Source organism: Cricetulus griseus, chromosome X (assembly GCF_003668045.3).
Source record: "Cricetulus griseus strain 17A/GY chromosome X, alternate assembly CriGri-PICRH-1.0, whole genome shotgun sequence".
Lineage (NCBI taxonomy): Eukaryota > Metazoa > Chordata > Mammalia > Rodentia > Cricetidae > Cricetulus > Cricetulus griseus.
Genome location: NC_048604.1, coordinates 34,157,141 through 34,182,210, shown reverse-complemented (window position 1 = coordinate 34,182,210; position 25,070 = coordinate 34,157,141). Strand labels below are relative to the sequence as shown.

Here is a 25,070-nt window from a genome sequence, read left to right as displayed (position 1 = left end):
AGCTCAAAGTCTCTTTCAAAATTCAAAGTTTCTAAACTGTGGACATTTATAAAATTTTTAAAAATAGGTTAAATACTTTCTAACTCCAAAGATAAAACCCCAGGTCACAATCATAGTCTAAACAAAGAAAATCCAAACTTCAACAGTGTAAATAATTCAATGTCCAATGTCTGGGATTTTTGAATGATCTTCTTGGCTCCAAAGGGCTTGGACAGTCACACATCACTGGCTTTTTCATTCCCAGGAAGTGAAGTTTGTCTCTAATACTCAGGACACCTCTACTCCACTACCACAGCTACTACTGTCTTTGGCAGTCATCCCATAGTACTGGCACCTCCAAAATGTTCTGATCTCCACTGCAGCTGTGATACACATCCACCAATAGCCTATTCTGATTACTCTTAAGGGACCCCAGCCCTGGCACACAGTGCCAAGCCACAGCTTAACTCAATGACCACTTCAAAACCAGCATCACATTACAAACTTTGATTGCTAGAATGAGATATAGCCTCAGCTCCTTTTGGACCAGAGTTTCGGTGTGCTGACTGGGAGGAAATACTCCGTAAGATTTCACCTCAAAAACACTGGTCCCTTTTAAATTATGGCTAATTCACCAGTGTCTCATAACCAGTATTCATTGTCTCAGAAAAACAAAGGCTTTATTCCAACTTCTTTTCTCTTGTTAATCACAACAGATTCCTCAACTATGGCTGTTGAGATACCACAGACTAACACCAAATATTAAAAGAAAAAGAAAGCCACAACTTTATGTGTGCCTTGACCAACAATAGCTCTTAATTCCATTTTATCCTAACATCCAAGACAAGAGAAAAAGCAAAAATTGAGATGTAATAATTAATAAATATAGAAAGATACCACAAGGTCAGAAATGAGAGATAGGAAATTTACAAGGTTTTTGTAGAAGTAATCAATATATTTAAGTTGAATCACTTTACAATGTCAGACCCTTGGCAATAGCTCTTAATTCCATTTTATCCTAACATCCAAGACAAGAGAAAAAGCAAAAATTGAGATGTAATAATTAATAAATATAGAAAGATACCACAAGGTCAGAAATGAGAGATAGGAAATTTACAAGGTTTTTGTAGAAGTAATCAATATATTTAAGTTGAATCACTTTACAATGTCAGACCCTTGGCAGGTTACTTTCTTTCCTTTTTTATTGTGAACCTAACCTTTAACAGCTGAGCCAACTCTCCAGCCCTGAAACATTACTTTCTAATGAATGATTTCTCTGCTATGAGATTTTCCACATTCTCCCATTAGTAAACACTAAAAAAGACTAGACAAGTTATTGAAAACAAGCTTCTGAATCCAGCATTACAAGCAAACTATACGTGCAAGGGTAAGCCATTTGGCTTCCTTGAGCCCTTTATTTGGGATTGCAAAGATTAGCTATTTCTACATTTGTCTTTATCTATAAAATATGATTAGTTATTCTTTGACACATATATAATAATGAATATATCCAAGGACTCAGCATACCTTTTTTGTTTAGTTTTGTTTTGTTTCCCTTACTCTGAAACAAGTATACTAGAATATCCCTTCCCCCTTTCCTGTCACAAACTATTTTACAGAAGGAGTTTAAATCTGCTACAGACTCTATAGTAAGATAGAAATATGTCCCTTTCTTCTCACTTGTATTTTTTTCATCTACTTCTATTCCACTTTGGTTTTGTGTTTTGGATCAAATATATGTCTAATTCCAAAGAGCTGATAGGGCCAAAAGCGAAAACAACTTTTAAAGAAACCTTCTTGAATCATTTATTAATCATTATCAGTCATGTAACAAAACTACAGTGTATTAGGCACTAGACTTTGAATGAATGCAGACATGGCCCTAATCCCTAAGAAATATTTCAATTTTACAAAATAATGAACATAAAGGAATTATATCTTGTATTTCCCTAACTTAGGTAAAACATCTGATTTTCATCATTACCTTCAATAACTTCTGAAGAAATTTCAAAATCAACAATGACAAAAATGTACAATGACTAATACCAGTTAATGAAGACATAAAATGGCCAATTCCAGCAAAAAAATCATTGAGGCAAAGATTTTTGTTACATTACTTGGTTGACAAGATGAATTCTTGTAATAATGCATAATGCATGCTTACGAAACAGCAAGTATTTGGCAGGAAATAAAGTGTACGCCACTTGTAGTAATGCTATCAATCTTTCATTCTCCAAGTAGACTTTTAGTTGATAAAAGTAGAGTGTTTGGAATGTTTTGAAGGAGCCATGTCTGTTCAACTGTCACTGCATCTATCAATAATCATGAAATATCACTAAAGTTATGTGCTATTTTGTGAGATACTGTACTGCATTCAATGAATAGAGGTTTATATCTCCACACTGATTTATTCTCATCTTGGACAAACTATCTCTTATTTCTAAATAAAAAATATGTCACCTAAAAATCAGAGAAATAATATCTCATTGGCATGGCACTGAAGCTTAGAAGTTATATATATGAATAGTGTAGCACTTATTATGTATCTTGTGTTTCAATTATTACTAGTGAAACTATAATTAAGAACTGATTTTTCTAGAATGTCATTTTATGACCTAAATAAAGGAATGTAGAAAAATTACATTTAAATAATGATAGAAGAGGGTGATTGCATTTAGAAAAAAACACATTTCAAGGCATATAATATCTTAGAAATCAGCTCAGAACAGGAAGTAGCCTACTGAACACAACTTTCTTTAAGAAAAAATCTTGTTATGTAGACCAGACAGGCTTTAAACTAGCACTCCTCCTACCCTACCCTGCATCACTATGTTGAACCTGAATCATAAGTTAGTGTTTTTCTATGCCTCATATATGTCTTGGAAGGCCTCTCTCTTGGATGGCACACATCCTGCCACTCAAGGATGCAAAGGGGAAAACGGACAATTCCTGTTTCTCCTTGCTTAAGTATGAGTCTCCTTGCTATGTCACTTCTTGCCTGGAACACCACTTCTCTACTACATTTCCCAGAATCCTCTTTAACTCCTAGCCCTGCCTAACTTGCTGTCTCATTGGCCAAACAGTACTTTATTAAACAATCAATAAGATAAACATACACAGTACATTCCCCAACAGAACTCCATTAAGGTTACTTACATGAGCACTGCTTTTTCTGAGTAAGTTGAGGTTGCTTATATATTCTTAATTCAATATTGGTGGAAGATGTGTGTTTAGGATTTCATCTATTTCTTCTAGATTTTCTAGCTTTTTGGAGCATAGAATTTCAAAATATTCCCCAATGATCCTCTGAATTTCATTTTAGTCTGCTGTAGCAAGGCCCTTTTCATTGCTAATCTTGTTAATTCCAGTCTACTCTCTGTTCTGGTCAGTTTGTAAATCTTTTTTATTTATCAAAGAATCAGTACCATCAAAGATTACAAAGCATCTCTGTACAAAGTCCTTGAAGCTCAGAACCAGGTTTGCTATGTGACTTATCAAAAGATTTTCAGACAAATTAGAAACAATGTTAATAGGAAAATATAAGACTATTAAGCCTTGATTTTAGTTTTCTGAAATGTAGTATTCTACATTCTTTGGAGTAAAACTACTGATCAAGCATATCAGACACATAAATATGTTCATATGTGTGTGTTTGTATGTTATGAGTACAGCTGTTAAAAAAAGAACTGAAAAGATAATAATGAAGCACCAGGGAAAATTTTAACTCAAAGTTAGAGCTCAGATATAATAGTTCAAGACTGAAGCAGTTATTGCACTGTAGAAATCTGCTAAACAAATAATTTGAAAGAATATCGAGAAGTCAACATAGGTGCATACCTCTTTTAGCACCATAAAGAGCTATATCATCAGTACAAGGATGAACCAGAAATGAACCTGAGCCACAATCTTACCCTAGGTCCTGACAAAAAAGGTATTATAATATTGAAATGTGCAATAAGACATATAGAATCACATCAACTGGGTTATCTAAAATGTTCAGGAACACAATGAAACTGTTTTCTCCTAATCACAGATTGTTTTTTAATTCTAAGAAGTGGAGACTGCATCCAGTCAATGTAATGCCAAAGGATCTGTTATATTCTATCAAAAGCCTTAAATTTGCTCTGCAGAAAGGGAATCAAACTAGTTTGAACTATTTTCAACTATTTATATTCAATTTTTATGTGATATATTTTGATCATATTATTTCACCTCCCCAACTTCTTCCAGATCCTACCCAACTTCATACCTACTGAACTTCATGTTCTCTCTCTCCAAAAAACATGAAACAATATTTTGTAGGTCACTGAAGTTGAGTTTTAGCAATTTCAGATGATTTACCATAATAACAGTTTTGAGCCCATTTGGCCTGAAATAACTTAATGTGCTAGTTACAGGTTCTATTGCTGTCATCTTATTTCAGTCTACATGTGTTTGTCACTCTTCAAAATTAAGGGAAGTCAGGATAGAAACGAGGAAGCAGAAACTGAACCAGAGGTCATGGAAAAGTGCTGCTTAATGGCTTGTCCCCCATGGCTTGCGCAGTCTGTTTTCTTTATATAGCAGCCAGAACCAGTGGTCCAGGGATGTCACAGCCTACAGTGAGCTGGACTCTCCCATACCAATCATCATCAACCAAGAAAATATGCCACAGGCTTGCCCACAATGCCAATTTGGTGGGGCTCTTTTCTCAATTGAAGTTCCATCCTGCCAGATAACTGTGGATTGTGTCAGGTTAACATAAAACTACCCAGAACAATCAACCTTTCATCAACTCGATATACAAACTTATAGCACAATTAAACCATAACCTCAATTGTTATCCCCATGATGTGATGTTAATATCAAAAGAAAACATTTCAGTTTTTAGAAGTTCCACAGTCTTTAAACACTTTAGAAGTTCAGTCTCACTGGGCTGTGGTGGCACACAGCTTTAATCCCAGCTCCCAGGAGGCAGAGGCAAGTGGATCACTGTTCCAGAACACCCTGGTCTACAGACTAAGTTCCAAGGAATCCAGGACAACACACAGAGAAACCCTGTCTTGAAAAAAAGTTCAGTCTCTTTTAAACATTCAAAGCTTGAGTCCCTTTAAAATATCCAGTCTCTAAAGTATCCATAGTCTCTCAAAAATTCCAAAGTCTCTTCATTCATAGCTCCTGTAAAATCAAAATTATATATATTCTTACTTCAAGAAAGAAAAATCAGGGCTTAGTCACAATCAAATCAAAGCCAAAAATCAAAAAGTTCAAAAATTTCTAAAGCTGAACATCAGGAATTCGCACATGATCCTCTAGGCTCAATTCCATTTCTTCAGCTCTGAAATCCACAGCACACAGCTTGTCTCCTAGACTCAAGCAGGGTTATCCTACAGCAAATGAGCTCACTGTTGGTCATCTCAAGGTAATGGCATCTCCAAAATGCTGGGCTATCCTGCTGCAACTGATGCAATGCCTTCACAACCGACCTCTCCTTACCCTTACTCCAGGACCCCAGCCCTGCTACACAGTGCAAAGCTTCAGCTGCTCTCCAGGACCCTTCATGCCTTCAAAATCAGAACCTCCTGGGTGACTTTTACACTACCAAGTTTGGCTTCTGGCATGAGATATACCTGTGGCCCCCTCTGCACCACAGCTTCTGTTGCTTTTCCCTAGAAAACACTTCCTAAAAGATTTTGTGTCAAATATCCTGGTTTCTTCTTAATCGAAGGCAACACTTGAGCCCCATCTGACCAGTATTGATTGTCCCAACAGAGCAAATTTTTACTATGGTGGTTCTTAACTCAAAATACCAAATTGTCCAAAAGAATCTTTAAGGGACTCTGAGACTTCACAAGCCAGGACTTCTTCCTTCACACTGTTCTCAGCAACAGCATCTAAGTCCTCACAGCAGCTCAATAAGCTATGAACACTCAATGGCTTTTCTAGAACAAAGTTCCAAAGTCTATCCTCAGTTCCCCACAAAACATGGGCCAACACTGTCACAGCTACAGCTCATGGCCTATATTAATTTCTGTTTTAGTTAGGGTTTCCATTTTGTGGTTAAAAAAAACTGACCATGATTCATTTGAGTAGTAAAGTTTTTATTTCATATTCCAACTTGTAGTCCATCATTCAGAAATTCAGGGCAAGATACTGGAGATATGAACTGATGAAGAGGTCATGGGCCATGGAGGGGTACTTCCAACTGACTTGCTCCTCATGGCTTGTTTAAACTACTTTCTTCTAGCATACAGGAATTCCAACCCAGGGTAGCACCACCCACAGTGAACTGGACCTTCTTCTATCAAACATCAATGAAGAGAGTGTATGCTAGGCCTTTCTACAGGCTGTTCAATTGAAGGCATTTTCTCAACTGCACATATTAATTATATAGTAATGAGATGCATTGTCTTTTCATACATGTATGCCATGTAATTTTATCATATTCATCATCCATTACTCTTTTGAGGTCCTCTTTTCTAGTTAATTCCTTATTTCAAAAACCATGAGAGAAGGCTGGGGACCACATAAGCCCCTCCTCTCTGAGGGACTTATAGGGTTCCATGACCTTCCTAGCTTCAGTTAATGTCCAATAAAAATCCAGGGAAGGGTGAGGCCTCATGAATCCTCCTCCCCAACCACAGTTAACTGCCTATAAAAGCCCATGATGGCGGGGTGTGTGTTATGCCTCATGAACCACTATTTTCTTGCTACAGTTAACTGCCAATTACAACCCAGGGAGGTGTGGGCCTTCTTGATCACTTCCCCTCTCGCTACAGTTAACTGACCTCCCCCCAAAAAACAGGGAGAATGGGGCTCATAAACACCTTCTCTCTTGTTACAGTTAACTCTCTATAAAATCTGAGGGAGGGATGGATCCTTTTGAGCCCACCCCTAGGCCTACATCTAACTGGCTTTAAAAAATCAGGAAGGTATGGAGACTCATGAGTCCCTCCCTCCTTTATGACAGATGCTGATTGGCTGAATCTTGTGCAGATAATAGCAGCTGTAGTTCCAATAGCCAAATCATGTCCCAGAAGAAAGCATTCTCCAGTACTTCTGTTCATACCCTGTCCTTTAGACTCCTTTCCATGATGCTCCTGAACCTTGCTGCAGAGGGCTATACAGTTGTCCCATTTAAGAGTGATCAATCAATAGTAACTGATTCTCAGCATGTTGACCAGTTACAAGTCATTGCAGTTCCTGCTGCCACATCAAGTAGAAGCTTCTCTGACAAAAGCTGACAGCAGCACTAATTCAAAACCATAAATATGAAAAGAACAACTGAGAAGGGCACATCATATCCATTTAGAAAAGCAATATCAGTAGCTTCCTCTTTAGGACCTATTACCAACTCAGCCATAACCTTAGACTGGATTTACATTACCAAGCATGAATGCCTCCTTGTGCAGTGGGCACCCAATTCAATAAGAAAGTAGTTGGTTATCAATATAACCATTATGCCGCTATTGAACTAATAGACATATCCTGGTGCTTATTAATATGAACCACTACAAAGTCAATACAACAATACTCTATCTCAAATTCTAGGGATATTTTCTTTCTTTTGGTTCTTTATAAGGCAAAACTTTTCCAATCCAGTCAATTGTCTTACATTCTTTTCTGGATGGCCTAATACCTGAATTCTGGAATTATTAATTTCTATACTTTACCCTCCACTAGCCAGTGGTCCCATAGAAAGAAAAACCTACTTAATCTGAGGATGAAATTCCCTTCTTGATTCACCAAGAATGTCTCACTTTAGATGTACCTGGTCACCTGTAGGAATATTTTGGGAAAATGTGGCTGTCAACTGGTGAGAGCAAATATTAAATTGTTGATAGAGGTGTCTGTTGAACTAGAAATATATGTAGACACATCTCTCTCTCTCTCTCTCTCTCTATATATATATAGAGAGAGAGAGAGAGAGAGCAACTGTGAAAACATTTAATGAAGCTTTATAAGTAAGGAAGACTGTTTGCAATCTTTATTGCAGGATAGAGGAAAATAAACCTACATGCACACACAGCTTCCAAACCTTCGTTCAGAATTTGTTATCCCTAAGTACCATTTCCATCATTGGTACTTTTCCTATGACTCTTCTATGTTGCTTTGGCAGGAGACATTAAAACATGTGAAACAATATAAGATTGAAGGGCATTTACTGCTGGATGCTTCATCCTAGCAAACTATGTTGCTTCCTGGTGAATTACTAACCATTCCCAGTCTGTTCCTTTATTAGTCATCCATTAGCAAGTAGCACCTCATTCTCCAAGCACTCATCACTAATTGTAGTAAAACAATCTCATCATAGTGTCACTTTTCCTGCTACAGTGACAATTTTTGAAATTGTTTTAGAACATACCAGCTGCTTTCTTTCTTGTTTGTCAATAGTTATTTATGCACCTAGTTTACTTCCAGTGGAAAGAAAACATTTATGCTGATGAACATCCAAGACTCTGTAGCTCACCCTTTGGTTACCCTAATTATGTGCCCTCTATGTAGAAGAGCCATAGAAGCCATGCTCTATGCTATGAAGGCACACTCCAGTAGCTCAGACAGGATGTGCTTAAACATATGAATAATATATGTCATCCTTTTGTCAAAGTCAAATGACTTGACTGTTATCAATACCAATTATCAATATTCTCACTAATGTCATTTTATTAATTGAATTATCATGCTAAACAGTTGAGAGCTTGTTAAAGAAAGTATCAAATGTTAAAACAAATATTTTATGCTTTCAAAGACAAAAACTCTTTCAGAATTTAGATTTGCTACTAGTTATACTTACAATGTCTAAAGTAGTACTGTATTTCATATAGTTAAATTATGGGCTTGAACTCCAAAAAATGTCATGCCACCTCCCAAACAAATCTACCATAAAAGATTCTTATAGACATCAAAATGATATTTCACAATCTCTTTTATTGCATGGAAATACTTAAAACCACCCCCTCGATGATTGACTATCTCCAGAAACAGTGTCAAGAAATATGGACTTGGAAATTTTTGACGGATAACTGGTGGAGGTGGTATGTTATTAAGACCTGCATAAATTTCTTCAAGAGAAGGATAGTATAATCGGGCAAAAAATCCTACTCCCATCTTGGAGTCTGGTTCAGTAGATTAAGTTCACGTTCTCAAGTCCATGATGAAAAGAAGAGGCTCAAACAGGTACTTGGACAGTCCAAAGGAGTTTGTTGAGGAGTTCCATCAGTAATTTTCAATATTGTCCATGTTCAGTCTTGAGAGTAGTCTTAAAAGAGGTGAAGATTTAAATCCAGAGGCATCGGAAACTGATATGACATTGAAGACCCAAAGTACAGATGCTACTTGCAGACAGGACGGCAGGTTATGTCGGTAGTGTTCCAATGATCTTGTTGTGAAGCATAGAGGCTAGAAAGACTGGCTACCAGGGGCTTGCTTGGTTGAGCCAGCCAATACGTAGACCGACCAGAGTGAGACTGAGACTGCTTGTTGAAAGGAGGTTGCTGTGTACTACTGGGTCTGTCCTCATTGGTTGAAAGTCTGAGCAAAGATGATGTCAATAATAAGGTGATCTGTGACATCATGAGGCATAAAAGTACTGGTGCCTCTGTTACTCGCTAGAGTACAGGACACATTCCAGAGTACCCAGACTCTCCAAAGCTTTCCTGTATATCAGGGAATATAAAGAAAAACTGTGGTACAATAAATGTACTAGAATAGAGATATATGCAGTTTACATTTGGAAGACATAGTAACTGTACATGGAGTTTCAGAAATGGATTCCTAAATGAAGTACTATTTCAGCTGGGCCTTTAATTATGCATAGGAGTTTCTTTGGAAGAACATGAAGCAAAGGGCTATTTGATAGGTATCGGTATGGGGGAAAACAGCCAAAATCAATAAATACAGAGAAAACTCAAAGGGGAAAATAACCAAAGATGACACTAGAGTAAATTGTAGTTCCCTAAAATGTATGCCATACAGTCTAATGAAATCCTATAGATTTCATTTAACAAGGCTCATAATCATCACAGGTTATCCAGTTACTATTGGAGTCACAGCAAATTAAGGAAAGCATGTAGTGCTCTAACCCAAACTGGAGCCGTGCCTTGTGCATACTTTTGACTAAAAAAATCCTTCAATAATTTATCAAGTTTAATAGGGCATGTGTTATCATACATATTATGTGTAACAGATATTATCATATACACAATATTCACTATAAAATGTGTATGTAATGCATACCATATAATAAATGGTACCATACTTTATAGGAATTTCTTCCTGCCACTAAAATTAATGTGCATCCAACAGAAAATTTCTTTCCACTCTCATTTCCTATATTTGTTTCAAACATAGACACAATCTGCCTCAAGATGGAGGTACTAAAATACAAAGAGGGGAATTGTAACTGGTCAGGCAGAAATGAAGATATACTAAAGAGACACTTGGGTCTCAATTTGACTATCAGACTGTTGAAACAATAGACTCAAAACAAATGAGAATTTCCCTAGGAACCTCATGCTGAGAGGAGGAAGGGGGAACTAGTCTCCCAGAAAGAGATTTCTAACAGTTCTCACAACTTGACAGGATGAGACTGAAGCCCATAATATGATGGGTCAATGCTGGGCAGAAGCTGATGGGTGGCCAGACTTGACTTGGGGCACAGGTTGTGACAACCCACTCCAATATCCCTAACAGTGCTGAGGCCAGAACCCCTGGCATCCCAGCCACTGTCTCACTAGTAAGTTGTCCATAGTTTGAGTAACTTTTCAAATGAATTCCTTGAAGCCTAGTTTTTTTTAAAAAAAATCTTGCTACTGCTACCCAGACTTAATTTATTTAAGAAAGACACTCAAACATGAGTGTGAATACTAATCTCCATGGTGATTACATTTGTCTTGCTGCCATTCCTCCTTTTCTATTGATTCAACAATCTCTTTGCACTTCAACATCATCAAGTATTTTCTTTTCAGAAACCAAACTATAGCATGGTTAAAGTAATACGCTGGAGCCAAAGCCCCAAACAAGGAAATACAGAAACATAAAATTAAAGGCACAACCCTTATTCCCCTTTCTGTATCATTTCATTTTTCCTGCTGCTGAAAAAGTGGGGTTACATAGTACAAATCCAGCTGAAATGATCCTTTATACATACTCAGAAAGGCAGAGAGTACAAAGGAGGTTTGTGGTCTGTCCTTGTACATATGAAAACACTCTGAAACTAATATATGAATAGGGAATGAAAATATTTATCATCAGTCCTTAGGGAGTGGCTTGCAAGTCTGTTTAAATGAAAGTAGATTAACCCAAAGTCATAGCTTTTGGAAGAGGTAGAATTCCTTTTCCTTATGCGTGTGCCCCCTGAAAGGTCAATCACACTTCACACACCTGTATAAAGTGTAAAGGCAGGGCTAATGGGACTCGATGTTTTTTTGTTGTTGTTGTTTTGTTTTTTGTTTTTTGTTTTTTTTTAATGAGGACACAAAGTTGGATGGGTGTGGAATTGGGCCTGGGACCTGGGAAGAGATAAGGGAAGGGACTGAACATGATCAAAAGGCAATGTATATAATTCTCAAAATAATAAAAATTTAAAAGACATGTAGAAAACCTTAGAGTTGTGAGATTCTCAGTTGGAAAATTTACAGGGTGCTTTGAAATAATTATTTGCCAATCATAATAAACAAGCCAGGTATGAGTTCCTAGTGGAACTGTAGGGTCATAACTTTCAAATGCAGTGAAGTCCTCAGGGCTACACAGGCAGAATTTTCTCAGCTGAAAGAAGTCAATTAATACAATATGTCCCCACATAACTCTTTCAGAATTTTGTCATCATACTGTGAAGCTACAATCTCTGAACTCAGTGTGGTTCTTCAAACTACATTTTTGATAATTAATTAAATTTACCTTAGTCTGTGCTAGCATTTCCCAAAAGTGTATATGCAGAATACTCTCACTGCACTAGAATTTACTTTACTATAGTGTAATATGCCTATAGGACTATTATTTAAACAGTCAGGGTTGCCTAAACTTGGAGTGTATCTGGCAAGGGTAACAGATAAATTATCGTGGAACTTGTAATTAGTGTAAGAACTCTTTTAAAGGTCTGTAACAGATGATTGTTCTGAGATGTGGAGAATAATTGGAGAAAAAGGTGGTGTATTGGTTACCAGGTTTGTAGGCCATTCAGGTTATCAGTAGTCACTGCCATTTCAGCAGAAACAGAAGACAAAGTCTTCTTGTCATCATTTGTACAGAGATGCATCAATCAATGACAAGTTCCTCAACAGAGAACTGAAGTTCAAGGTGCAGCAGTTGACCCTCCTATGGACAGGGAGGTTGAACATCCTGCATAGTGCTGCCAGGAAATCCCTACTTCATACTAAGAGGGGGCTGGCTGGTTGCATATGTAGGATGTCCCATCTCCCCGCCCACTTCGTCATGACAGATACTGGAAACGCCATTCTGCTTGATTGAAGAGCAATAAAATCCAAGCATAGAAGAAACAAAGATATTGAGCTACGTCACTAGGAAGTGTGGAGACTCACTGATATAACTAGCTCTTAAGAGGACGAGGGTATGTGAATGCATCTGTAAAATTGTGGCCAGCGCATCTACCTGGAACCATATGACAAAAGGGATAGCGAAGTTTGCAGAAATTCCTATAGACCCATAGGCAGTGCTTCAAAGTGTGTCACTTCCTCTCAGTATTATGCCAACACCCAACAGGAGGAGCTTTGGTAGTTGGACATTTTTATGGATGATATTCGCAGGTAGAGTACCTAGAGAAAGAGAGAATTCAATACCTACTCATAGAAAGAATGCCATTTATAGACTTAAAGTAGAAAAAGTAAAATTGGATTACTAAGTCAGAAGTCATTTACCTCATATCAGGAATCCAGAAAGGATTTAATAATTGTAAATAGGATAAAAGCAGTCTAATTTCAGGCAAGAATCCAAGTTACAAAGTGGAGACAGGAATGATTCCAAGAGAGACAGTGGTATGTCACCCAATGTTTTTGAAAACATAATTGTTAGATATAGCATCTAGCCAGATCAAAGGGACTTATCATTATATGATATATAATTATACATATTTACAATTTGTTTTCAAGATTAGGCTTGCCTCTTGAAATATTTTGTGAAATAAGTACTGTATTTACCAAAAATTTGTATATGACAAATCTGCATCTTTCCAGGTGTATTTTCAGTCACATATAAACACATTTGATTCTTTTGTTTTCACGTAAAAAGAACAACAGTATGATTTCTTATATGATTAGACATAGATTTGCATTTTCTATAAGATTCATGATTAATTAAAGAGTAAAAGTGAAACAAATATAGATCTTGTATTTATCTTGCAAATTTTTAATTAGAATTTTATGAAATGTGTCACTGTAACAAATTATTTTTTCATTTTCCTGTTTCTAGTACTTGCTCTTAGACAATTAAAACCTCTAGATTGTTTTCTACTTACCTTATATACAGACAAACTATAATTTCTTCTTACTGAACCTATTGTTGCTTTTAGAAGCTATAGTTTTACTAGGCCTACAGTGGCAGGAATATATAGATAATTTTATTCCTTGTTTTCCAATGCCAAACAAGTTGCTTAAATACTCATCTCAGTAATAATGAACAAAGTGTCAACAGGGGCTTGTAAGATGGCCCAGCATATGAGAACACTTACAACTAAGATTAACCAGCTAAGTTTGATTGCTGAGATCCACCAATTAAAATGAGAACACAGAATAGTGCATATTGTCCTCTAACCTCCACGTTACCGTATCAAATGTCAGCCCCACATATACACACAATAACTAACTAATGAAAAAAATAAACAGAAACAATGAGTAAGCTCAGTCTTATTTACCTAGCACTCAGAGGGACCTAAGTTTAAGCATTATAACTGCAAAAAGAAAAAATGTTTAATAATGAAAATGAGAAAGTTATCATCTCTAGTTCCTGAATTTGAAGACTGCATTACCTAAATTATTGTATTATTTCTATTAGTTGTTGTTTTCAGGTAAACTATCAAATTGAAGAGAGTTCTTCATATCTATATCTATATCTCTCTATATATATTAAAATTTTAATTAAGAATGATTTTTGCTTATTCAAATTATTTTCAGTATCTACTAAAATAGCATAACATTTTCTCTATCATTAACATAATAGATTGTGTTGGTATATTTTACAGTGTTGGATCATGATTGTGTTACTGTAATTACTGTTGTTTTGTCTTGATGTATTGGTCTTTGGTACTTTTCTGAACCCTGTTTATTAGTATTGAAACTGAAATTTTGTATGTATATTAATGGATGTTATTTGTCTCTAACCTATTTAAAGGATTTCAAGTTTTGACGTTGACACTCTGTTTATGAATTTTAAAATGTTCTTGATTCCTTCAATTACCTGTTCAGCATTCACTTGTGTACTGTTTAATCTCAATTTGCCTGTGAATTTTCTGTAGTTTCTTTTGATGTTTGTTTCTAGTTTAATTCCATTACAAGACAGTGGTTGTTAAGATGTGTTCTGTGTCTAACACATGATGTATTCTACAGAAAGCTCCAGGGGACACTGAGAATGTTCTCTCACATGAAATGCTCTGTATGTGTTCTCTAGGCCCATTTGACATATCATAACATTTACCTATAATTTTCCTCTTTATATGTTTGTCTAATAACCTGTGTATTGGAGGAAGTGGAGGTATTTGAGTAATCTACTAGTATTGCTTTGAGGGTTGATCTGTGACTTTAGTAGTATTTCTTTTATGAAAATGGGTAGACTTTTTCTTCACTGAATATATGTTTAGGGCTGTAATGTCCTGATATTTGATCTTTCCAGTGACCCATTCTATTGACTAGACTTTCATATACATTTTCATTTCCAGCATTTTAGTTCATTTTTCTTCTGTGTTCCTCTTTTATTCAATTTTCATTTTAAAAGCACCGACAGACCTCCTTATTTTTTTCATTTATTTGTATCCTTTTGCAATTTATTCAAGAGTTTATTCACGGAGCTAGAGAAATTGCTCAGTGGTTCAGAGCACTGGCTGCTCTTCCAGAGGACCCAGGTTCAATTCCCAGCACCCACATGGCAGCTTACAACTGTCTGTAACTCTAGTTCCAGGGGAACTGACACTGTCACACAGACATACATGCAAGCAAAGCAGCAATGCACATAAAAATAATAATTTATAAGAAAAGGAGCTTGAAGAGTTTATTCATGTCATCTTTGATTTCTCTTAACACATGTATGAAAACTTTTTTGATTTTTCGTCTGGAACTTCATCTAAAGGAGGTCATTGGAGGCCAGTACTGTGGGATTTACAATTTTTTCAGGAGACATGTATTGGGGAATTTAAGTTTAAGTCAACTAATTTTTTAAGATTTATTTATTTTATGTATATGAGTGCTCTCTCTGCCAGTATGCTTGCATGCCAGAGGTGGCATCAGATATCTCTCATTTTAGATGGTTGTGAGCCATCATGTAGTTTTCTTGGAAGTGAACTCAGAACATCTGGACCAGCAGACAGTGCTCTTAAATGCTGAGCCATTGCTCCTAGCCCATAAGTCAACTATGCTTTTGTGTGTGTGGAAGTTTGATAACATTTAAGTGGGACCAGATTATACTATGGTTAAGGTAGCAATTATTTTCTGTTAGACTGGTGCTCAGGAATCAAACTCTATCCCAAGATCCCCCTGAAATTAGAATGCTAACTGAAAAAAGTCACTAGAGGTGAATCCACTGTGAACATGAAGTAATAGTCAATTAAAAGCAATTATCTTTCACATATCCATCATTAAAGACATGTTGATAGTACCGTGTATAATAATATATTAGATCCCCTCTTCTGGTGTGCAGGTGTGCAAGCAGACAGAGCACTCATATACATAAAACACATAAACAAACGAACCTTTAAAATTAAAATAAATAAATACCATATTTTAAACCCAATAATATTGTGGGGATAAACAAGCATAGAACAATATACACTAAAACCCTAGTTACTGTGAGTTGAAATGGAAAAAATAGGCATAATCAGTAATAGGAGAAAACAAAATAGAAAGCAGGAACAACAAAAAAAGAAGAGAAGAGGTAAGACAGCACCCGATAAAGGCAGAAAGAGGTAAAGAAATGCAATCAAACCCCGAACAATCTTAGTGTTATGGAGGACGGCACAGGGAGAACCCACACATCCGTTCACACCCCAGGTCAACCTATTTTCTTTAGGAAAGCCTATTCAATTAAGGCAAAAGTGGGCAGAGCAACATGGTTCACAAAACTGAAACTAGATATAGTCCGTAAGGAATATATAAAGGTGAAAGAAAGAGAACTTAGCAAAGCCTGGCAATCTGTTTCTCTAAATTCCCTCACATGAGTATCACATGGGCACAGTGGCTGAGCCTGTCTGAAGCCTCGCCTTTTTTTCTCCATCGGATTAGGTGTAGTTCAGTGAGATCAAAGCCTTTGTGGGATTTTGCTTCTTCTGGCAGTCTACTGTTTACCCACCACCAGAGGGTGTGGGACATTTGGCTCTCTTTCTCTAGCTACTTGGATAGGGCTGTAAGCTTTTCTCTGGCAGACCTCATACTCTTTTTAAAACATTTTTAAGCACTTGCCAGAGCTTGTTCCTTTTCAGGTGAGCAAGTGAGTCTCATTCTAATCTGTTCATCAGATGACGTGTCCACTGCATGGGATTCTGCAGAGATCTGACTCAACACTTTTCCATACCGTTGATGGTATTCGGCAGGCTCAGTCTCTGAATCTTGGCCCAGTACACTTGCTATGTATTCCCAGAATGGGCCTTGCAGAAAAGGACCTTTGTATTTACAACTTCAATCGGTACAAAAATCAGCCAGGATCTAAAAAACTGGCTTCATTTCTGCTGACCTTGTCATGATGAACATATCATCAAGTAAATGGCATGTGGATCCCAAGTTTCCTGTGTGGCTGATTATAAATCTGCTCAGTGGTATTGATTGATTTTGACTCTTGTTCTCTATCATCTTTAAGTTATCTCGTAATAAAAGTGCAGTGAGAATTTCCCAAGTTTCTCTCTTTGTCTTAAACACAATTCCAACCGTCTTCAAGGACATTCACTCCACACTGGAAACAAAGCACTTGCTCTTTGGGGCCTAAGATGTTGCACTTCCTAAGTTTTCCTTCCTTTCTTTGCTAGGAAAATTAATATTTGTCCACCATAATTCATCTTAGGACAGATGTTCTCCAATCCATTCTGCTTTGTCTCCAGAGAGTCTATTAGTAGGTGTATGGACATCATCTGCTGTCTTCTAAACCCTAAAGTGTCATCCTGTAAAACATTATATGTAACTTTGCTTCTAAAAATAAGATTTCATCTTTTCCAGCTATTCTTTTTTACTATGGAAATCTCTAAACTTTCCACATATTAACTGTATGGCAAATGTGCCTAGATCATGTAAATTCACTTATTGCTCTAAGAAATCTGCATTTATGGTAGAAAATAACAGATATAATAGTTTATCCAGTGGAACTTCTCCTCATCTGTACATTTAAAGCACAACTGGGAATGAAATTTTATAAGCAAAACATGTCAAGTACTGTAATCATCAATACAATCAACTTCCATGGCAGACATGATTCAAGGAAGCAAAGAGAAGTGATAACAGACTGAGGTTGTAGCTCAATAGTAGAGCACATACCTAGCATGCACAGGGACATAGGTTCAAGCCCTAGCTCTGAAAAACAAAAAGAAAAGTTAGCAATCAAAATTCATTAACACTCTGTTTAGAGGACTTCCTAGCAATGAACACTTGAATAAACATGACATTGGTCGAGTTTTCAACAGCCATCACTTTCATATAATTCAAGAGGAAGAAATACTTTGTGCCATGAGAGGTCACTAAGACTCTAATAAATAATCTTCAGTTTTGTGACCTAAATAACCGGAAGAAACTAGGCATGTTGGTTCACACTTATTCTTAGCACTCTGGAGGGCTGAGCCAGGAGGATTGTCATAGCTAAATGTCACATAATGATTTCCTTAGCTAGAAGGGTGAGATTCTGTCTCAACATCAAGAAGAAGAGGAGGGGGGAGGGAGGGAGGAGGGTGGGAGGAGGAAGGAAGGAAAGAAGGAGGGAAGGAAGGAAGGAAGGAAGGAAGGAAGGAAGGAAGGAAGGAAGGAAGGAAGGAAGGCAGACCTAGGAAAAAAGTCTAAATAAACTTCAAATTCAGTCGAGAAGTTGAAGGAATAGCTAATAGAACAGTGATAAAAAGACCACAACTTCTCCTGTGAAAAGCCATAAACTCCTCCTAAAAGTTCATTAATTTAAGTTATGCTTGCCAGTAAATGCTTCAAGTAGGTTAAGAAATGATAAGTGAATTGAAATGACATTTAAGCTGCAGCCCAAGGAATAAAAATTATGACTTGTTCCCAACTAAGTCAATAATGGCATACAAAACAAAACCACAAATACTCTTTGATGCAATACAAATAAAATCCAGCATCTCGACAATATAATATTCATAATGGTTAGGTTATGATAAATTTTCAAAAAATAACAAGGGAAAAGTAACATTCAAGCATGTGCACAGACCCACTTTTCAGAAGCATACCCTGAAAACATTCAGACACTGAAATTCAGAGATTATTATGATGATGATGATATAAAAGAAGCTATGTTCATAATCATTGGAAATTGAAACTTTCAAAAGACATAGAAACAACAAAGTAAATAAAGGGAATTTGAGAGCTGAAAAATAATACATGGAACATTTCATTTTGTAAGCAATATATTGACTTTATTTGCCTGAATTTGCTGAATCCAGAGCATTAATTTTTATTGCATCTAGGACTACAAAGACCCACAATATCTAAAATACTTAACATTCTTTTAAGACCATTCTTTTAGACACAATAAAGTAAAGGAATTTCAAAGCTGAAAAATAATACATGAAACGTTTTAAATCTTGTAGATTAAAAGATAGATATAAGAGCAAATGGTAAATGACAGAAAAAAAGCAGTGTATTTGAAGAGAAATTCAATCATTAAAGTCAGCACCAGATAGCAAAACATACTCAGAAAAGAAATAATGCATCCTATGGAATAAATGATCAAATCATATATTAAAGTTCTCCGACATATACATGACTTGAGACTCAATGGGTAAAAGAGGGAACATTCTATTTGAAAAATAAGGATTGAAAAGTCCTAAATTTGCTAAAAGTCATAGAACTTTTAAACAAACAAAAAAGCCCAACAAAGCACATAGCATCAACCCACAGGGAGAGAGAAAAATCTGATTTACAGTGGTGCTTCATCATCAAATTAAAAATATTCCCAAATACACAAGTTTCATTAATATTAAAAATCATAGGCCAGGTGGTAGTTAATCCCAGCATTGAGAAGCAGAGGCAGATCGAGCTCTGTGAGATCAAGGCCAGCCTGGTCTACAGAGAAAGGTCCAGGACAACCAGGGCTACACAGAGAAGCCTGTCTCCAAAAAACAGAATTTAAAAAATCATAAATAGTAATCAGAAAAGGTGTTCACCTTGAGAAAAAAAGCAAATACTGACTACAGGACGCCCAAGAATGGAATTATAAAAGATTTGGAATCAATTACTTAAATTATTTAAACTGCTAAAGGAAATAGTGAACAAAGAACTAAAGGAGACAAGGAAAATGATGTTGCAAAAGAGAACATACTTAAAAGTTTAGAAGTATAAAAAGGAACCAAGCACAAATTTGGAAGCACATTAACTGAAATAATATGTTCACTAAAGTGATTCAACCACTGAATGTCAACAACCTAACTTTATGCATTGAGTAACTAGAGAGAAAGAGCAAGATCAGCCCAACATGCAAAATGATAAACATAATTTTCTGACTGATTTCCTGTGTCAAATGGACACAAGGAGAGTCATCAGAGAGGAAGAAGCCTCAGTTAAGGAAATCTCTCCATGAGACCCAGCTATAAGGCATTTTCTCAATTAGTGATTGATGTGGGAGGGCCCAGCCCATGGTGACTTGGGTTCTATAAAAAGCAGACTGAACAAGCCTCAGAGAGCAAGCCAGTAAGCAGTAATCCTCCATGGCTTCTGTATCAGCTTCTGCCTCCAGGTTCCTGCCCTGTTTCAGATCCTGTCCTGACTTCCTTTGATGATGAACAGGATTATGAAAGTGTAAGCTGAATAAACGCTTTCCTCCCCAACTAAGTGTTTCTTCACAGCAGTAGAAACCCCAACAAAGACAATAATATAGACTAAGAAAATACACAATTTAGAAATCCAAAACTTCTTTGAAAATTTGACAGTTTTAGTGAGAAAAACTAAGGAAAGGAGAAAAACTAAGTGACACGATTGAATAAAATTAGGTACAAAAATGGGTATGTTTCCATAGAACTGAAAGATTAACAAGTAGGAGTGAAGAAATGGCTCAGGGGTTAAGAGTACTTGACATGTTCTCAGAGGACCTCATTTCAGTTTTCAGTACCCATATGAAGCAACTCAGCAAACACCTGAAAATCACATTTCCAGAGGATCTAAGGGCTTCTTCTGGCCTTTAGTAACACACATATGCATGTGTGCACAAACATAAAAATAGATAGATGATAGATAGATAGATAGATAGATAGATAGATAGATGATAGACAAATATTTTAAAAGATTAGGAAGTAATACAATGTCACATACCATATGACAAGTTAAATACTCTAGATAAGGAAAGAAAATAGAACACTGAGAGAAAACTGAAAAACAAACAGAAATATTTCTGATTATATAGCAAAAATCATGAGGAAACTACACACTGGATCCATAAACTAAAATTATTTCTATGTTATACGCAACAATAAACAATCCGTGAAGGGGAAAGGGACAAGATCTCCTGAGAAAATTGGGAGCATGGCAAGAGGGGAGAGGGAACTAGGAGAATGAGAAGGGGAGAAGAGGAGGGGAGAGGAGGACATGAGGGAGCAGGAAGATTGAGTCTGGGAAAGAATAGAGAACAAGATAAGAGACACCATAATAGAGGGAGCCATTATAGGTTTAAAGAGAAATCAGGAGAGGGAACTGGGATTGACATGTAAAACAATCTTGTTTCTAATTCAAATAAAAAGTGGGAAAAAACAATAAACAATCCATAAAGGTAATAAGAGCATTTGAAAAATCTCATGTGACCACCCCATTAGCTATTGATAGGAACATAGTAATAATGAGTCAATGAACACATAGAAGCCTCCAAACATAATTATCAACAATCCCACTATGAAAATAATTCCAGTTATATGAAATGTCCAAAGTATATAAATATGTAATGACAAAAAATAGTTTTCCTAGGAGTCAGGGAACAAACAAAGGGTTGTTGACTGCATAATGGATAGTATTTTTCTTCTGTACTAAAGAAATATTCCAAGCCTAGAAGGAAGACATGTTTGTACAATATTGGGAAGCGACTAAATGACCTGGGATTGCACACATTAAAGTGGTTACTTTTATATTATATGTCTACTGTGATTAAAAAAATTATAACTGATGTTATTTATCATCATCATCATCATCATCATCACTGGAAAAAATAATGAAATTTTACTGTCTTTAAAATGTTGTAGAGAGGGAGCAATAAGTAGACTACAATGGAAAAGTGTAGACGGTCAAATTGGATAACATGTTTTTTTTTTTTGTCTTCTCTTTTTTCTCTTTCAGATTATGTCTGGCCTTTACCTAGATATTTGTGCCCCGTCTGGATCTCACTAGATGTGCTATTTTCAACTGCGTCCATCATGCACCTCTGCGCCATATCGCTGGACCGGTATGTAGCAATACGTAATCCTATTGAGCATAGCCGGTTCAATTCGCGGACTAAGGCCATCATGAAGATTGCCATCGTTTGGGCAATATCAATAGGTAATTATACCTGGCCATAGAATTGCAGCGGCTATGCTCAATACTTTCGGATTATGTACTGTGAACAACCTACAGACATCGACTGGTAACATTGCGTTTGATCGGGAGACGAGTAATTATTCTTGACCTACATATCTGATATTTAGGTTAAAAATAATGAAAGTGGTATAATGCATATGGATATGAAGGCATAAGTTTTCCATTTGTATAGCTAAATTATTTTTTACATTAATAAACCAATGGATTCTGCAACACAGATACAAAATGTTATGAAGACTACAAAGATATAAAAAAGCCTAAATTTTAAAAATATAACCTTGAAATCTATAAAAAGAAAGATCTTTCCAGAATATTTGATCTACTAATTTTTACATATCCTATATGCAAGTTTTTAATGGAAAATTAATAATTCAATTTTAATTGGCATGAAATAAACATACATAAATTTGTGTTGCTATTAAACAAAATTGACTATTTCTCATCCATTTTAATTAGTTTTTTAGTTCTGCTTAAACACAAAAAGACAGCTGTTGTTTTTTGAAAGATTCAAATTATTTAAGGAGAGACAAATGACCATGCTATTTCACATACTTAAGATATTCATAAATGTTTTGACCATGCTGATATTAAAGTCAAGAATTTTAACTAGATGGAAGTTAGACGATTTCTAATCCTCTCCTCTCACCCAGTTGAACTTATATGTCTCATGAAATAATTTGTCTTCAACCTGTGTTTCTTTGGAACATTCAGAGGGAGACTATAACAAGATCCAAACCTCTCTTCACTATTCATTAATCATCTATAGTTTTATCTGTGGATTAGTCAAGTGATACATAGACTTGTATCACTTTTAAGATTGTTTTGTTGTAGCTGATTCTGTACATACACAGCAAGGCACTCTTAGATAACAAGCCATGAAGCCTCCCACAGAAGCATACCAATCTATATATGCCAATTGTGCTTATGAAGTTCAGTTCACATTCTGTCAACTCATAAATCAGCATATAAGGTGATAGATATAAGTATGAAAATTTTAAGATAAAATGATACTTTTACATTAAAATTTGATGAGAAAAGAATAACATGTACATAGAAAATAATGAAGATATGTAGAGTATATTAAGAACATAAAAATAAAAAGCCGAAAATTTTTTAAGGTCCTTACCTCATACGCCAACAAAAATATTATACAGCAACATTATTAGTAAGCATAAAATTTTGGTAAAAATATTCTGTAGAATGTTTACTACAGGATGGTGAGACATTAAATTCATCCAGAAAATGTAACATAATAAATTTGTAAGTACACAATAATTTGGACTCATCCAAAGAGGCTAGACAAAACTTCAAGGACAGACAGACAAATCTACAATGATGTTATAAGATCTCAACAAGCCAACCTTGGTGATTATGAGGACCAAGAACAAAACTGCTAGTGATTTCTTAGATGAATTATATATCAATTTTTGAATGTTTTGTTCTGAAGATTATATTATACTCTTAAACATACAGTGACTCATAGGACATCAATATTAAGTGTGTTAAAAATGAACATTTTAAGAGAAAATTATTTGTTCAGGTTTTTTAAAAAGGAACATAAGCTGACCAGTTGTGGCATACACCTTTATTTGGGAAGTAGACATAGGCAGATCTCTGTGAGTTCAAGGCCAGCGTGGTCTACAGAGTTTCAGGACAGGCTCCAAAGTTACACAGAGAAACCATGTCTTAAAAAGCAAACAAGAAAGAATTTAAAAAAAAAACACAAATCTATTGTATCTTAATATATACATAATTAGATCTAGGACAATAACTATGCTTGCAAAAATAAAATCAGTGAGAAGAAGGGCATTGTTTTGCAGTCTTTATCATTGGATTTGGTGAAGAAGTAATTCACTTCAATCCCAAGTATTGCTTTCTGTACTCTCTTCAGTGTTAGTCTGCTAATTTCATCTAATTTATTGAAATAGGCTATTTTTAATTATTTAATATTTAATTATTTAATGTTGTGAAAATAATACACAACATCACACAGACAACTTCAATACAGGAAAGTGTTTTTATAATTACTTCAGATAATTATGAGAGAATTGGCATTGTATGAGAACTTAGCAAGCGGTAGCTTTTTTTTTTTTTTACTTGCAATGTAGAATCTGAAACAGTATCTTGGAATTTTTAATTCCTTGCCACATTAAAATCCACCAAAATACATAAGCAAATTATTGACACTTGATTTCGAAACACAAAGCATAGGTCACTGGGAAAATATTGGTTCACTAATTATACAGACCTTCCAAAATTTGATTATTTCATTATACAATATCAAAATATTGTGGGTGCTAATAGTCACTACTGATATTAACAGAAAAGTCTTTAAAATTTCAGAAGATATCAAACTTTAAGGGATGGATATGAAGTTTTTAAAAATATCAATAGTCAGATAAAAGTTTACATTGTATCATTGGCATGAAACATCACCTATGCTTGTTACCTGACTTGAGCTCAATACATTTATTTTTTGAGAAAATATCTACCTATATACAATTCTGAGAAACTCAGGTGTGTCTGGCAGACATTATTTCAAGCAGTAAGCCTGATAAGTATGAAGTACAGTAAATCATTTAGCTGTAGTCTTCAAAATTATACATAGTACTCTAAAATCTTTTCATTTTCATAAAAATCAAAATTAGTTTATCAGTCTCCAAGTAAAATATCTTGTTTTTTTAAAAAGAATAATTGAATTGAGTAAAGTCAAACAATACTATGGTTTGCAATCCATACACATATCCATATGTACAAAGAAATATTTAATATTTCCTTATGGTGTTTAAATTTGATTTTACAGTTTTCAGTCTTCCATCTATCTTTTGTAGACACATCTCTGGGCATTTAATTTATTTGACTGCTATTGTAAATAGTATTGGTTTTAAAATGTTTATTTCAGATTGCTTGTTGGTGGTATACATAAATAAATACACCTAAAATTTTACGTATTTATTCTTTGCCCAGAGATCTGGTTAAATTCACTTGACATTTCTAAGAGATGTTAGGAGTTTCTGCCCTTTTCTATATATGCTCCATGATATCACTTATAATGACAGTTTCATTTGGTTCTTCCTATCTTTATTACCTTGATAGAATGTGCAAAGCAGTGTTCAGTCAAAGTGGAGATAGAAGACATTTTCCCTTCTTGTCTGAGTAGAAAAGTTTTAGTATTTCAATATTAAGAGT

At 35.5% G+C, this 25,070-nt stretch overlaps 1 protein-coding gene across 1 annotated transcript in view; it reads left to right on the top strand.

Annotated features, from left to right (window-relative positions):
• The window catches only part of Htr2c (5-hydroxytryptamine receptor 2C), an 86,185-nt gene that overhangs the window by 41,219 nt on the left and 19,896 nt on the right, over window positions 1–25,070 (top strand). Inside the window, exon 3 of the mRNA XM_035450077.1 lies at window positions 21,642–21,842. Coding sequence (XP_035305968.1) covers window positions 21,642–21,842 — 201 coding nt within the window. The remainder of the gene's footprint in view (window positions 1–21,641; window positions 21,843–25,070) is intronic.